Raw genomic sequence first — 15,941 nt, 5'->3', positions numbered from 1 at the left:
TGTAAACCAACTGAAGCAATGGAGAGGTACAGCCCTTTTATTTTCAGTAGGGTTCCTGTCCTGACTGGGCAGATCCCCTCTCTCAGGTGTGCTGTTATGGGTTCTGGAAAAACCGGCTACCGGTAATTAACCTTGGTGTTTCCAGGGTAATGACTTGTATATAAGGCAAAATAAATAACCAAAAACAAAAATGCTCCTCCACACCTTGGGCTATGTTCGCAAGTAGCATTTTTGATGCGTTTTTCATCTTTAGCGTTGCTTTCAACCAAGAGAAATGCATTCACTGGGAAATGTCATTTTAATATTTTACAACCTTATCTGGCCATGTGGTGTGTGACACATCATCAGACACATCATGTTTAATTTATGAAGGAGAGACTCTGAAAGTCACAAAGCCTATTTTTATAGGGCCATCAGGCGTCCTTTACTATTCTCAAAGGGCCAGCAGTAGTGCCTCACTATTCTTAGAGATCTATCAGCCGGCTATGCTGTGCTGTTCCCATTATTAAACAGTGGGTCTCCTATCATGTTGTTGCCTATGAAGTGAGTGTCAGAGCTGCCCAAAATGTGGACGCACCCCAATACCCCTTTGAAGAGATGTACAGGAGGGCCTCCTGAAAACAATGTTCCCAATATTAGGAAATGGGTCTCCCATAGTGTTTTCCATTACATCACTCCGGACAGCACCATGGAGGTAGTCCTTCCTTTACTTATAGCGGGACAGGATCACAGAAAGGTTAAAAGGGTCCTCCCAACTCCACCCTCCAGTGTTTTTCCTGTCCTTACAGTGGACGGTTGTATGAGAGGTTGCCCCTAGAGCGAAGATAGCCTGTGGACGTCTTCAGCCTTCCCTTCCCTGGTCAGATGGACTGTGGCTGACTCCTTTTGAGAGGTTCCTCAGCCAACAGCCAGCCTGGGGGGATCGTGCGGCATGTCCAATCCTTCCCCCTGTCAAGCAGCACAGGGTGGAAACTCCCCGGTGGGGAGTCCCTCAGCCCCAGAGACCAGTCGAGCGGACGGGCTTCTGGGTAGAGCCGCTTTATCCCAATGGGGGGCTCTCGGCTCGGACGCCGGCCGGCAAAACACAGCTATGTCGCGTGGTGGAGGAGTCCGTTGCGCTTCCGGTGACGTCAGAGTAAGGTTGGTGTGCGTTCCATGGTTGAACGCGGAAGTGGGGCAGAGGAGAGGAAATCATTGGCTGTAATGCAGCATTCCTGATGGGACGCCGCTTCCCTCCATGGTGGGCTCTCGGCGTTCCTAGCTGTCCCTGTTTTCTAGCACGTATGGAGCAGGCACAGGTGAGTGCATGGTGGAATGTTGCATTGATGGCCTAGGCCTCTGGGCTGATGCTAGTATCATGCCTTTGTGCCAAAGCTGGGCCTGGAACCCATGTGCTGAGGTGTGTTTCACATATACGCAGCTAGGCTTTGGATCTATAGGCTATAGTAAGGCCATATGTCCAGGCTACATCTCATGATTTGACTTCAGTTAGTTGCATGTCATGTCTGCACAGAGCCTTATAATTGGGCTTCAAAGTGACTTTTGTGGAGCATGCTTTCCATTTTTTGGTTCAATAAACAAGTGTTGAACTTTTCTTTGCAACCTAACTACTCCAACCAGAGGTTAGGGTGTTCATGCATCACATTGTCTCCATGAAGACTGCCCTCCACCTGCGAGTCATTAATTAGCTCCTTAGAGTGTGGTTAGTCTGACAAATGAGATGTACTATTCAGAGTGGAGATTTATCTGGAACTCTGAGAGATTGCTGTCTTGCTTGAAAGTGTGAGCCTGGTCTCTTGTTTGGCACCTTCAAGCATGGCCTAGTCACTCTGTACATCAGTTTGCATCATAGGGCCTCTATGCATCATATTGAGTGCCTCTGTGCATCATATTGCATCATAGTACCTCTATGCATCATGTTGTGTGCCTCTGTGCATCATATTGCATCATAGTGCATCTATGCATCATATTGAGTGCCTCTATGCTTCATATTGCATCATGGTGCTTCATATTGCATCATGGTGCCTCTGTGCATCATATGGCATCATAGTGCCTCCATGCATCATATTGAGTGCCTTTGTGCATCATATTGCATCATACTGCTTCATAGTGCCTTTGTGCATCTAACTGCATCATAGTGTCTCTATACATCATATGGAGTGCCTCTATGCATCATATTGAGTGCCCCTGTGCTTCATATTGCATCATAGTGTCTCATATTGCATCACAGTGCCGCTGTGCATCATATGGCATCATAGTGCCTCCAAGCATCATATTGAGTGCCGTTGTGTATCATATTGCATCATAGTGCTTCATAGTGCCTTTGTGCATCATATTGCAAAATCATAGTACAGTTTCTGCGGCTTCCCAGTAAGGTATGGAGCTAGGCCCTGTGCCCATTGCTCTGGGGCAGTTTCTCCCTGTTTGCCACACTTTGTAAGACCATCAGGAAAGCCTCAACATCCTTCTCCAGCATCATTTTCTTTAAGCTTTTCCGTACTATTTGCCTCACATGGCTGACTTCACTTTGGCTGACTGGAGGTGTCCAAGCAGGAAAGTTTATTAACTCCATAATCTTCAAACAGATAGTAATAACAACACAAAGAGTCTATACAGCAGTATGAGAAACAGAGCGGTTCAGCTGCTCAATATTCTAAGTCCAGTACTCTGACCTCTTGCAGAGTCTCAACAACATACAGTTCCTCCACTTTGCATCCACAGACCCAAATACCAGAGGTGTTCGCACCTCTACTTCTACACAATTAATGAACAGTTCAGCTGCCCTTTTTACTGGATTGGTGGGTGGGAGTGACAAGTTCTGCCCATCTCATCTAATCATTCCTAAAATAAAACCCTGGACCCATATATTGGTCCTATTAACCCTCTCAGCACCACCTATCTTGGATTCTGCATCTACTTCAGCTGTAGCCCTGGCTTCCTCTTCATGATCAGTTTGTCCAAAGGCGGGGGGAGGTGACCTCAGCGCTGTTTGGGAATCGGGCATCACGTGTCACAACACCGCATCACAGCCCTGGGACCGCCGAGTGACGACGGTGTCGGCACGGGAACTGAGTATAGACTTTATTATGTTATCAGGGCGTAACATTTTAAGAAGGGGTTGTCCTAGTGGTGGACAATCCCTTTAATAGCTGCAATGTATCCATAAAAATAGTATACAATACTGATGAACTTTTTGAGCGTTTTTCTTTCTATTTGCTCACCCATAGAATTGAACAGGTGTGTCTCATCCAATATACAGAAGAAAATAGTGCACACTGCGTTTTTTCCTTCATGTAGAAACTCTGTTAGTTTTGTATAAGCTGAAAACATGCATGCAGGGTATCCAACACATATTTGGATCTTTTACGCTGGGACTACGCCTCCAGCTCAAAGATATTTCCAGAATCTGTCCTTTCCTCAACCCTCAGTCTACTAAAATGCTTGTGCATGACCTCCTCATCTCCCGCCTCGATTACTGCAACATCATTTTCTGTGGCCTCCCTGCTATACACCCTCGCACCTCTCCAGTCCATCCTTAATTTTGCTGCCCGACTAATTCATCTCTCCCCTCGCTACTCCTCCGCTTCTCCCCTCTGCAAATCTCTTCACTGGCTCCAATTCCCTCAGTGTATCCAGTTCAAATTACCAATACTAACCTACAAGGCTATCTATAACCTGTCTCCTCCATATATCTCTGAACTAATCTTCTGATATCTTCCCTCATATAATCACCAGTCCTCCCAAGATCTCCTTCTCTCCTCCACACTTATTCACTCCTCACCCAACCGCCTCCAAAACTTCTCCCGAATATCCCTATCCTCTGGAATTCTTTGCCCCAACATGTCCAACTATCAATCACATTCGGATCCTTCAGACGGAACCTGATAATCCACCTCTTCAGGAAAGCCTACAGCCTGCACTGACCCTGCTGCCTCCTCACCACTACCGGAGCTACCGCCTCACCAACACCGGAGCTGCTACAACCCCCGAACCTACTGTCTCTTTCCCCACCATCCTGTAGAATGTAAGCCCACAAGGGCTGAGTCCTCTCCCCTCTGTATCAGTCTGTATTTGTTAGTTTGTTTACTGTAAGTGAGATCTGTAATTTGTATGTAACCCCTTCTCATATACAGCACCATGGAATCAATGGTGCTATATACTTTATATACTCGAGTATAAGCCGAGATTTTCAGCCCATTTTTTTTAGGCTGAAAGTGCCCCTCTTGACTTATGCTCGAGTCACCCCCACCGGTCTGTCTCTCCGGTCCGTCTCTCTTCCCCGGGGGTGTTTCTTACCCTCTCCTTCACAGCAGCGGCGGCGGAGCAGCACGATCCTGGCATGTATTGTGTCTCAGAGGTAGAGGCGTGTCGGTAACGTATGGAGCAAGCGATAGCTGTACGGAAGGTGGAGGTTGCGGGCAGCCTGTATTTTCAGTGTCGAACTCTTCATTTCCGGTGATGTCACGAATATTCGTAAGTGAAGTGTGCGAAGCGAAAATACAGGCTGCCCGCCACTTCCACCAGCCGTGCGGCTACCGCTTGCCTCCATGACTGCTGCTCCATACGTTACCGGCGCTCTGCTACCTCTGGGACTCGGTACATGACAGGATGGCGCTGCTCCGCCACTGCTGTGAAGAAGTGGGTAAGAAACACCCCCATGGGAGACTCGCGGACCGAAGGGGAGATTCGCGGGGAGAGGGGAGACTCGTGGACCCAGTAGCTGCTGCATCTCCCCCCTCGGCGTATACTTGAGTCAATAAGTTTTCCCGGTTTTTGAGGTACAATTAGATAACTCAGCTTATACTCTGGTATAGAGGGTAAATAAATAATAATAATAACTTTAAGCATGACACAGATCACTATGTGCCGCTGCTACATTGCAGGTAAATAGAGCCTTAGTAACTGACCGCGGCAAGCAAGTTGCAAAAAGTTGCATCCAATCGGATTTTTTGCCATGATGTAGTCGTGATATATATATACAGTACAGACCAAAAGTTTGGACACATCTTCTCATTTAAAGATTTTTCTCTATTTTCATGACTATGAAAATTGTAAATTCACACTGGAGGCATCAACTATGAATTAACACATTTGGAATTCTATACTTAACAAAAAAGTGTGAAACAACTGAAAATATGTCTTATATTCTAGGTTCTTCAAAGTAGCCTGATGACTGCTTTGCACACTCTTGGCATTCTCTTGATGGGCTTCAAGAGGTAGTCACCGGAAATAGTTTTCACTTCACAGGTGTGCCCTGTCAGGTTTAATAAGTGGGATTTCTTGCCTAATAAATGGGGTTGGGACCATCAGTTGTGTTGTGCAGAAGTCTGTTGGATAAACAGCTGATAGTCCTACTGAATAGACAGTTAGAATTTGTATTATGGCAAGAAAAAAGCAGCTAAGTAAAGGAAAACGAGTGGCCCTCATTACTTTAAGAAATGAAGGTCAGTCAGTCTGAAAAATTGGGAAAACTTTGAAAGTGTCCCCAAGTGCAGTTGCAAAAACCATCAAGCGCTACAAAGAAACTGGCTCACATGAGGGACCGCCCCAGGAAAGGAAGACCAAGAGTCACCTCTGCTTCTGAGGATAAGTTTATCCGAGTCACCAGCCTCAGAAATCGCAGGTTAACAGCAGCTCAGATTAGAGACCAGGTCAATGCCACACAGAGTTCTAGCAGCAGACACATCTCTACAACAACTGTTGAGAGGAGACTTTGTGCAGCAGGCCTTCATGGTAAAATAGCTGCTAGGAAACCACTGCTAAGGACAGGCAACAAGCAGAAGGGACTTGTTTGGGCTAAAGAACATAAGGAATGGACAGTAGACCAGTGAAAATCTGTGCTTTGGTCTGATGAGTCCAAATTTGAGATCTTTGGTTCTAACCACCGTGTCTTTGTGCGACGCAGAAAAGGTGAATGAATGGACTCTACATGCCTGGTTCCCACCGTGAAGCATGGAGGAGGAGGTGTGATGGTGTGGGGGTGCTTTGCTGGTGACAGTTGGGGATTTATTCAAAATTGAAGGCATACTGAACCAGCATGGCTACCACAGCATCTTGCAGCGGCATGCTATTCCATCCAGTTTGCGCTTAGTTGGACCATCATTTATTTTTCAACAGTACAATGACCCCAAACACACCTCCAGGCTGTGTAAGGGCTATTTGATCAAGAAGGAGAGTGATGGGGTGCTACGCCAGATGACCTGGCCTCCACAGTCACCAGACCTGAACCCAATTGAGATGGTTTAGGGTGAGCTGGACCACAGAGTGAAGGCAAAAGGGCCAACAAGTGCTAAGCATCTCTGGGAACTCCTTCAAGATTGTTGGAAGACCATTTCCGGTGACTACCTCTTGAAGCTCATCAAGAGAATGCCAAGAGTGTGCAAAGCAGTCATATAATTCCACTTGTGTTAATTCATAGTTTTGATGCCTTCAGTGTGAATTTACAATTGTCATAGTCATGAAAATACAGAAAAATCTTTAAATGAGAAGGTGTGTCCAAACTTTTGGTCTGTACTATATATTATAAATTTCACTTATCGAAATTTAGATGCAAAATTAAAAATTGGCCTCTCTTGAGTTTGCTTTGCTTTTTTTTCCTTCTCTTTATAAATCAGCAATGTCCTTTTTATTTTCATGTTTTCCAGAGATCAAGCTTTCAGCTCATTTTTCCATCCTAAAAATAACCGTTAACGACAACCCTCATTCTATATCGGTAATTTCTGACTGTAATCTGTGACATCTCTTACCTTGTTAGCCAGTTTCCATTTCATTACGCTATTTGTTTAATGACACAGTATTTTCTATGCCTTTTAGACGTAATAGAGCTGTAGGAAAGGTTGTGAGTGCATTGGTTTTATTTGGAAGGAACCCACGCAAAAGCATAATGCACAAACATCTGGGTCTTATAAAGTGACATTACATTGATTGCCATGATAGTCAATTATAAGCTAGTCAGCCATAACATTAAAACCACTGAAAGGTGAATTGAATAGCATTAATAAAACTGTTATAATGCCACCATCAAGGGGTGGGAGGGGATGGGATATACAGTGCCTTGCGAAAGTATTTGGCCCCCTGGAACTTTTCAACCTTATCCCACATATCATGCTTCAAACATAAAGATACCAAATGTAAATTTTTGGTGAAAAATCAACAAGTGGAACATAATTGTGAAGTTGAACGAAATTTATTGGTTATTTAAAATTTTTGTGGAAATTCAAAATCTGAAAAGTGGGGCGTGCAATATTATTCGGCGCCTTTAACGTAATACTTTGATGCTCCACCTTTTGCTGCAATTACAGCTGCAACTCGCTTGGGGTATGTCTCTATCAGTTTTGTACATCGAGAGACTGAAATTCTTGCCCATTCTTCCTTGGCAAACCGCTCGAGCTCAGTGAGGTTTGATGGAGATCGTTTGTGAACAGCAGTTTTCAGCTCTTTCCACAGATTCTCGATTGGATTGAGGTCTGGACTTTGACTTGGCCATTCTAACACCTGGATACGTTTATTCGTGAACCATTCCATGTAGATTTTGCTTTATGTTTGGGATCATTGTCTTGTTGGAAGACAAATCTCCATCCCAGTCTCAGGTCTTTTGCAGATTCCAACAGATTTATTTCAAGAATGGTCCTGTATCTGGCTCCATTCATCTTCCCATCAATTTTAACCATCTTTCCTGTCCCTGCTGAAGAAAAGCAGGCCCAAACCATGATGCTGCCACCACCATGTTTTGGTGCAGAATCAAATTAATATTGTGTATCAAACAACACATATTACATGTAATTATTTAAAAGGCTATATTATAAGAAAGCACTAAGGTCATTGCATTCATTCATACCCAGTGCACCATGTGCAAAGAACAGATTCCGGATGCAAGTTTAGATTTCTTTATAGGATGACGTCCCATTTGTAACTTGTAATATAGAGCGGTTAAACCTCTGTATCCTAATTCTATTCTTTATTCCATGTGAGTGATAAGTATTTGGTCCAGTGGACTAACTTCTAATTGTCTTATGATATTTCAGAGAGTGGGACAGAAGAGTCTAAACAAAAGTTTATTAAAGCCATTAACAGGTTAGATTGTTGTGTCCCGATTTTCAGGATCTTTTATACCAATGGTGCATTATATTTCTTGGCAGCCTTGTATTTTTTTCTTTACAGGTAATGTCTAAAATCTGCTGATGTTATTATCAGGAAGGCTCCATTAATTTATTTTTCAATTTTGTATTTTACAGGGAAGTCTGCTCAGTCCAGATATTAAACTTGAAACGCTTAAAGAAGATATCAAAGATTTTTTTAAGGCATCAGGTACTGTTTCACTGTGTGGAGACCTTGAACTATAATAGTCTAATCGTCGTCTCACAACAAATAAAGCCAGAACATGTAAATTCTTTTTGTTTCTTGGGGGTCTCCTTAATAATCGTCTGCTACCAGCTGTGACTTGTCTTGTAAAGGTATTTGAATAGATCTAAGACAGAGATGAAAAAAGTAAGTGGTTGAGGATACATGGGCTGTTGGTCGCAAGTAATCAAAACGCAACCCACACACCGTGGCCAATGACCACACGATTTTTAAGCCTTTCATGGCCCGAGGAGTTGTGTCCAACTGCCCATGTGATCTTGCTTTAAGAACATCTCTTGCACATCAGTATAAAACTACCAGAGGGCAGGAAGATCAAAGAAGGCAACTGGAAAGAGGAGGTACAACAGGTACCATGGTTTTACAAGGGTCTTTTATACACTCTGTTTTGCAGAATCTTGTCAGATTTACACTTTAAAAAGATCTCTTGTTGAATATTTTGTGTGCGCTCATGAGGACACTATTTTTGTCTTTTTTTATGGGTAAATATGAGCTTTTGAGTATTTTTAGGTAGGCATTGAGATCTTTCCTCGCACATACGTCAAGCCAAGGCCAAGACTGCAAAGCACAGTGTGAAAGTTATCTCGTATCTATGAAGCAACCAAAAAATGTACTGTAGGCTTGACAGCAGTTGTGATTACATACCCATGTGGCTCTATTATTTTACGACATGGAGGTAAAGACCGTCTTAGATAGTACCCTTTCTATATCTAAAACAAGTAGGGATTGTTGAGGTTTGAGGAAAGTGCAAATGGGATGTAAGGAAGGAAGCTTTATTGAATTTTTTGGAATCTTATTTGTTTGCCGAGATCTGCAGAATGTGCCATCTATTTACCGTATTTTCACAATGAAGTGATCCACATAAGGCTTTTGTTTCATTCCTTCTCCACATGCCCCAATGCGGACAATATCATGCAGTAAACAGAAGATGCAATACAGTTGGTCTTATGGCACCAGATATAAGTAGATAACATTGTAATCCGGAACGGCGACAGAGACTGATCTGAGGAAACACTGTTATGGATATGTGTGTTATATACAGTTATAACTGATATTGTTGGCACCCTTGAAATTGTTCCAGAAAATTATTGCAATTACACATGTTTTGTTCTACACATGTTTATTTCCTTTGTACTGGAACAACACATAAAAGCAGAGGAGAAAAAGACAATTGGATATCATGTCACACAAAACCCCAAAAGCGGGCTGGACTAAATTGTTGGCACCCTCAATTTAATATTATTATATTATTAACTAGCTATTCAACCCGTTCTACGCCCGGGTGGTGAGCATTTATATTGGTATATGGTCTCCATCCTGGTATGTGCTGCTCCATTTTGCGCTCCCATCCTGTCATGTGGTGCTCCATCCTGCATCCCCATCCTGTCATGTGCTCCCATCCTGCGCCCCCATCCTGTCATGTGCTGCTCCATTCTGCATCCCCATCCTGTCATGTGCTTTTCCATCCTGCGCCCCCATCCTATTATGTGCTGCTCCATCCTGCGTCTCCATCCTGTCATGCGCTCCCATCCTGCGATATGCTGCTCCATCCTACACCCCCATCCTGTTATGTGTGTGCGCCCCCATTCTGTCATGTGCTGCTCCCATCCTGTGCCCCCATTCTGTCATGTGCTGCTCCCATCCTGTGCCCCCATTCTGTCATGTGCTGCTCCCATTCTGTCATGTGCTCCCATCCTGCGCCCCACCCAGTCATGTGCTCCCATCCTGCACCCCCATCCTGTCATGTGTGCCGCCCCCATTCTGTCATGTGCTGCTGCCATCGTGCGCAATCATTCTGTCATGTGGTGCTCCCATCCTGTGCCCCCATTCTGTCATGTGGTGCTCCCATCCTGCGCCCCCATTCTGTCATGTGCTGCTCCCATTCTGTGCCCCCATTCTGTTGTAATGTGCTGCACCCATTCTACCTGTTCCTGTTTCCATTCTACCATATGTTGCTCTCATCTTTTTCTCTCCGGCTCTACTGCCCGCGGGCGGCTGTGCTGAGTGCGGGCGGCTGTGCTGAGTGCGGGCGGCTGTGCTGAGTGCGGGCGGCTGTGCTGAGTGCGGGCGGCTGTGCTGAGTGCGGGCGGCTGTGCTGAGTGCGGGCGGCTGTGCTGAGTGCGGGCGGCTGTGCTGAGTGCGGGCGGCTGTGCTGAGTGCGGGCGGCTGTGCTGAGTGCGGGCGGCTGTGCTGAGTGCGGGCGGCTGTGCTGAGTGCGGGCGGCTGTGCGGGGCGGTGCCGAGAGTGCGGGCGGCTGTGCTAGGCGCCGCGTGCTGGGGGCCTGAGCAGGCGGGAACACCGGCACGCTGTGGGGGTCAGGTGCCAGAGTTGCCGCTAGCTCAGGCCCCCGGCACTTGCAATTACCTGTCCCCCGTTCCACTGCTGCGCGCCTCTCTGTCTTCCGGGGTCCTCTGCCTGTGACTGTTCAGTCAGAGGGCAGCGCGCATTAAGCGCGTCATCGCGCCCTCTGAACTGAACGTCGCAGGCAGAGGAGGTCCGAGGTGGAGGATGGAGCAGCGCGCAGCAGTGGAACGGGACAGGTAAATATACTCACCCTCCTGGCTCGTCCCTGATTCTCCGTTGGAGATCGCGGTGTGCATTCAGTGCTTACGCATACTGCGATCTCCTGTGGGAGCGTCACTCTGTGGGGTCCAGACTGCGCCGGCGCTTGCGCAGTCTATAAAGGCTTCGGACAGAGTGACGCTCCCAGCGTTATATTATAGATACCCTTTGGAATAAATAATTGCAATCAATTGCTTCCCATAACAATCAACAAGTTTCTTACACGTCTAAACTGGAATTTTGGGCAACTCTTCTTTTGCAACGGCTCCAGGTCTCTCATATTTAAAGAGTGCCTTCTCCCAACAGCAATTTTAAGATCTCGCTACACTTGTTCCAATATATTTAAATTCTGACTTATTGATGGCTGCAGTGCCCCAGAGTCCTGGTCGTTGCAGTATTGTCGCTCTTCCACCAGAGGGGAGTGATGGTACGTCTGATGGTACTAAAGGAGTTCCCCTGACCAGGTATCACAGTCACACACTACACTTCACACTCCGGCCACCAGGGGGAGCAAAAGGTTCAATCTATTAGGCCACTCCTCACACTCGGGTAAAACTGGGGGTTGGATAGGAAGTTAGAGAGAAGCTGCCTGGGTGAGACCCAGAGAAGACCTGTCAGGCAGACAGAGAGAGAAGGAGGAACATCGGAGCTGTAGACAGAGGTCCCTGTCAGGGGTGGGATCCTGACAGAGACTTAGCAATAGATAGAACGTTACGGAGCTGCGCCTGCACCTCATTGCGGCAGCATCCTAAGAAAGGACAAGAAGCGAAGTATATTGTGGAGAAGTGAGAAACGAGATCACAGCACAAGGAGATAACACCAGGAGGAGTTTTGCCTTAAGACCGGCAACATCCTTCTGAGCCGCGTAGCCGGTGGCCGGAACACCGAGGGAGTAATTGGCTCTACGCATTACTTTGAACAACGGCAGGACAGTTAATTCCAAGTTGGCTGCCCAACCTTTATACCTAATGAATACAACGGAGGCAAATTGTGGGAGAGGGGCGTCTCTAGGGTCCCTATAAAATAGCTCCAGGCCTACCCCGTCATACGGGTCGTCCTATCCATACCATCTGGGGGACGGAGAGAGAATATCAGAAACATACACGACAGTTGTGAGGACTATCCTGTGGTGCTCAGCAGGGAAGTACTACAACACACAGGCGCTAGTAGGAAGGCTACTGATTTCCACCTGCAAAGGGAACTCTGGATGTGCCTTCGGACCGGCCGGATTCAGCCAGCCCTGTTAGCAGTGCTCTGGATGGTGGACGCTGAAGTCTACAGTAAAAGGTAAAGAGACTGCAACCCTGTGTCCTCGTTATTTACTGCGACCTACACCATCATCATTTACCTTACTGGGAAGCCCTGGGGACATACTTCACCTGTGGGAAGGTATTCCATCTAGCTGCCATAACATCACCCCAGCGGACCCCTAAGCAGCGTCGGTCACCCTGACCGAACACCACAGGTGGCGTCACGAACACTTGACAAACTACATCCTTTAATTGGGCGCCCCTTAGCAGGGCCACGGACCGGGTCGGGCCACCATGATATCCCCAGAACCGATACAGAGGGACCCGGTACCGAGTATCCCACTGCCCTGCGCCTGGGTGCGATCCATGGCAACTTCAGAACTTTCCAGCTCTTTGTTTCCATCTATTTCTGGGTGCTTCTTGAAGTATGTTTGAGGTCATTGTCCTGCTGCAAGACCCATGACCTAGGATGTAACAGCTTTCCAATACTGGGCACTACATTGCATGCGACCCAAAATCTTTTGGTAATCTTCAGATTTCATGATGTTTTGCACACCGTCATGGCACCCAGTGATAGAGGCAGCAAAACAACCCTAAAATATATTTGAACCTCCAATATATTTGACTATAGGTACTGGGTAATTTTTCTTTATAAGCCTCATTACATTTTTGATAAAACGGTAGAATGATGTGCTTTGCAAAAAAAAAGCTCGATCTTGGTCTTCTCTGTCCACAAGACACTTTCCCAGAAGGATTTTGGCTTATTCACGAACATTTTGGCAAACTGCAGTCTAGCTTTTTTATGTCTGTGTCAGCAGTGGGGTTCTTCTGGGTCTCCTGCAATAGCATTTTATTTCATTCCGATGTCGACGGATAGCTCGTGGTGACACTAATGCACCCTGAGCCTGCAGGACAGCTTGAATTTCTTCAGAACTTGAATGGGTCTGCTTATCCACCATCCAGACTGTCTTGTGTTGCAACCTTTCATCAATTTGTCTCTGCCGTCCACTTCCAGGGAGATTAGCTACTGTGCTATGGATTGTAAACATCAGGATTACTTTGCGCATCGTGGACAATGGAACATTGAGATCTCTGGAGATGGTCTTGTAACCTTGAGACTGTTGATGTTTTTCAACAATTTTTGTTTTTAAGTCCTCCGACAATTCTCTTCTCTTCTTTCTATTCTCCATGCTTTGTGTGGCACACACAGACACACAATGCAAAGATTGAGTCAACGTCTCCCTTTTTATCTGATTTCTGCTGGGATTTTCATATTACCCACACCTGTTACTTGCCACACGTGAGTTTGAACGAGCATCACATGCTTGAAAAAAAGTTGTTTACCCACAATTTTAGAAAGGTGCCAATAATTTTGTCAGGCCCATTTTGGGGGGTTTGTGTGAAAATTATAATTATGTCCAATTTTTTTCTCTGGTTTTTTTTTTTTATTGTTTGTATTTATTGTACACACACAGGTAATAAACATATGTTTAACAAAACGTGTAATTACAATCATTTTCTGGGAGAAATACTTTATTTTCTGGAAAATTTCAAGGGTGCCAACACTTTCAGCCATGGCTGTATAAGCTATTGGTAAATTAATGTTTTTTAAATGTATTTCTCCTTCCGCAGACATTTTCTGTTTTTATTTTTTTTAGGTTGGGAGAAAAAACTTCAGAATGCTGTGTATCGTGAGCTTAGTGTGTATGTATCACCTTCTGATATCCGAAAATGACTGGCTTACTGTTTTCTATAATGCTGACATAAATGTGTGAACTTTACATATTGTGACAATTTCGAGATCAATTGGTTCTATAAGAGGGCTAGCACACAAAAAACATTCAGTCAAACGCATTTGGCAATATATCTTTGGCCTGGCCACCATCTAAATGCATATATAGTCCCATCCTCTGAGAGGATCCTGAGCTTATTGCCCAGCACCTCGGAACACATCACTGCCAATGCCAGTCCTTATTATTGTGATCATGACTCCAACACAGTCCATGTCAAAGCTTATCCATCTCCAGATAGTGCTCCCTCAGAATAAAGCAGCTGTACAAACCACTGAATCCTCACATTGTGCTTCGCACTTTCGGGATTTGCCGGTGGCAAGACTGAGCAATCTTGTAACCAAAAGTGTGTGATATGCATACTCTTCTTGGCCACATTCTGACCAAACGTGCGCAGCCTTGTTAAATTCACTTGCATTGTCCTTGTCCACGCACCTCTAGTCGAAATGTGTCTGGAAGTATACATACTTGTGGTCACATGACCACCACCAGCAAAGGAGAATCCTCAAAGCGCGTGATGGGAGGATTTACAGAGTGACAGCAGTCTTTCGTGAAAAACCTGGACAACCCCATTAAGCGAATACTTTGTTGAAGTACTTTTTGAATTAATGACAACATTCAATCTTTTTTATCAGGAGTCAATCAGCATGGCACACCTAGATTTGGCAGTCTTTGCCCATTCTTGATTGTAGTAGTTTCAAATGTGTCAGATTGCAAGGGCATTTCCTGTGTACAGTGCCCTCTTCATGTTACCCACATATTTTCAGTTGGGTTCAGGTCTGGACCATAGCTAGGCAATTCCAAAACTGTAATCCTCTGGTGAAGCCATTCTTTTGTTGATTTGGAGGTATGCATAGGGGCGTTGTTGTGCTGAAAGGTGAAATTTATATTCAGCTTTTAAGCAGAGGTCAGAAGGTTTTGTTGCAAATGGTACTAATATTTGGAACTGTTCATAATTTCCTCAACCTTGACTAAATCCCCTTTTCCATTTTCTGAAAAAAAAAATAAAAATGGCCCCAAAACATAATGGTGCCTCCACCATGCTTCACTGTGGTGTTCTTTTACTGATCAGCATTCCTTGCTTTATGTTTTTCCTTCTTGCCACCCTACTACACGAGCCAGACGTATCAAGGAAAATGCAGATAGTTGTCACATGCAGTACACAGTAAGTACTTGCCAGAAATTCCTACAGCACCTATAAACCTGTCAGCAGGTGTTTGCTGTTATGATCCTAGTGGCAAGGATCGCAGGTCGGACTAGCTAAGTAACTGAACAGACGACTAGCTCTGGGGAAGTGGTAACTAGATTGACCGCAACCTGATCCTATCCGCACACAACTATGGGCAGCCGTGGAACGTTACCTGAAAATCCTAGACGTCTCTTCATGGCCTGAGAAACTGACTATTCCTGGAGGGAAAGAAAGTCCTCTCTTGCCTTAGTGGAATGACCCCAAAGATATAGAATAGCCCCCCACAAATATTAACGGTGAGTTAAGGGGAAAGCACAAACGCAGAGATGAAATCAGATTTAGCAAATGAGGCCCGCTAATACTAGATAGCAGAAAATAGGAAGGGAACTGTGCGGTCAATAAAAAACCCTATTCAAAATATCCACGCAGAGATTGCTGGAGCCCCCGCACCAACTAACGGTGCGGGGGAAGCAACTCCGTACCCCAGAGCTTACCAGCAACAAAAAATCACATATTAGCAAGCTGGACTAGACTCATCATACACAGAAATCATATTGCAGGCAGATGAGCAAAAAATATTCAAACAGAACTTAGCTTATCCTGAAGAGGCAGAAAACGAGATAATCAGGAGTAATCAGAATAGCACTGAATACATTGACAGCCGGCAACAAGTGGAAGTGAAGCAGAGCTAAATAGGAGCCTCCCTGGAGAATAACGAGGCAGCTGATCCAGCCAGACCCGCAGGATAATAAACCAAACCACCAGGGGGAGCCAAAAAACCAAAGTCACACA

At 45.3% G+C, this 15,941-nt stretch overlaps 1 protein-coding gene across 1 annotated transcript in view; it reads left to right on the top strand.

Moving 5' to 3' along the window:
• TBC1D19 (TBC1 domain family member 19) overlaps positions 1 to 15,941 on the top strand; it is a 314,406-nt gene that overhangs the window by 32,638 nt on the left and 265,827 nt on the right. The window contains exons 2-3 of the mRNA XM_077279938.1: positions 8,235 to 8,307; positions 13,829 to 13,874. Of these exons, the coding sequence (XP_077136053.1) occupies positions 8,235 to 8,307; positions 13,829 to 13,874 (119 nt within the window). The remainder of the gene's footprint in view (positions 1 to 8,234; positions 8,308 to 13,828; positions 13,875 to 15,941) is intronic.

Source organism: Ranitomeya variabilis, chromosome 1, assembly GCF_051348905.1.
Source record: "Ranitomeya variabilis isolate aRanVar5 chromosome 1, aRanVar5.hap1, whole genome shotgun sequence".
NCBI lineage: Eukaryota > Metazoa > Chordata > Amphibia > Anura > Dendrobatidae > Ranitomeya > Ranitomeya variabilis.
The sequence above is the reverse complement of the archived record's forward strand: the minus strand, read 5'-3'. Positions and strand labels throughout refer to the sequence as shown.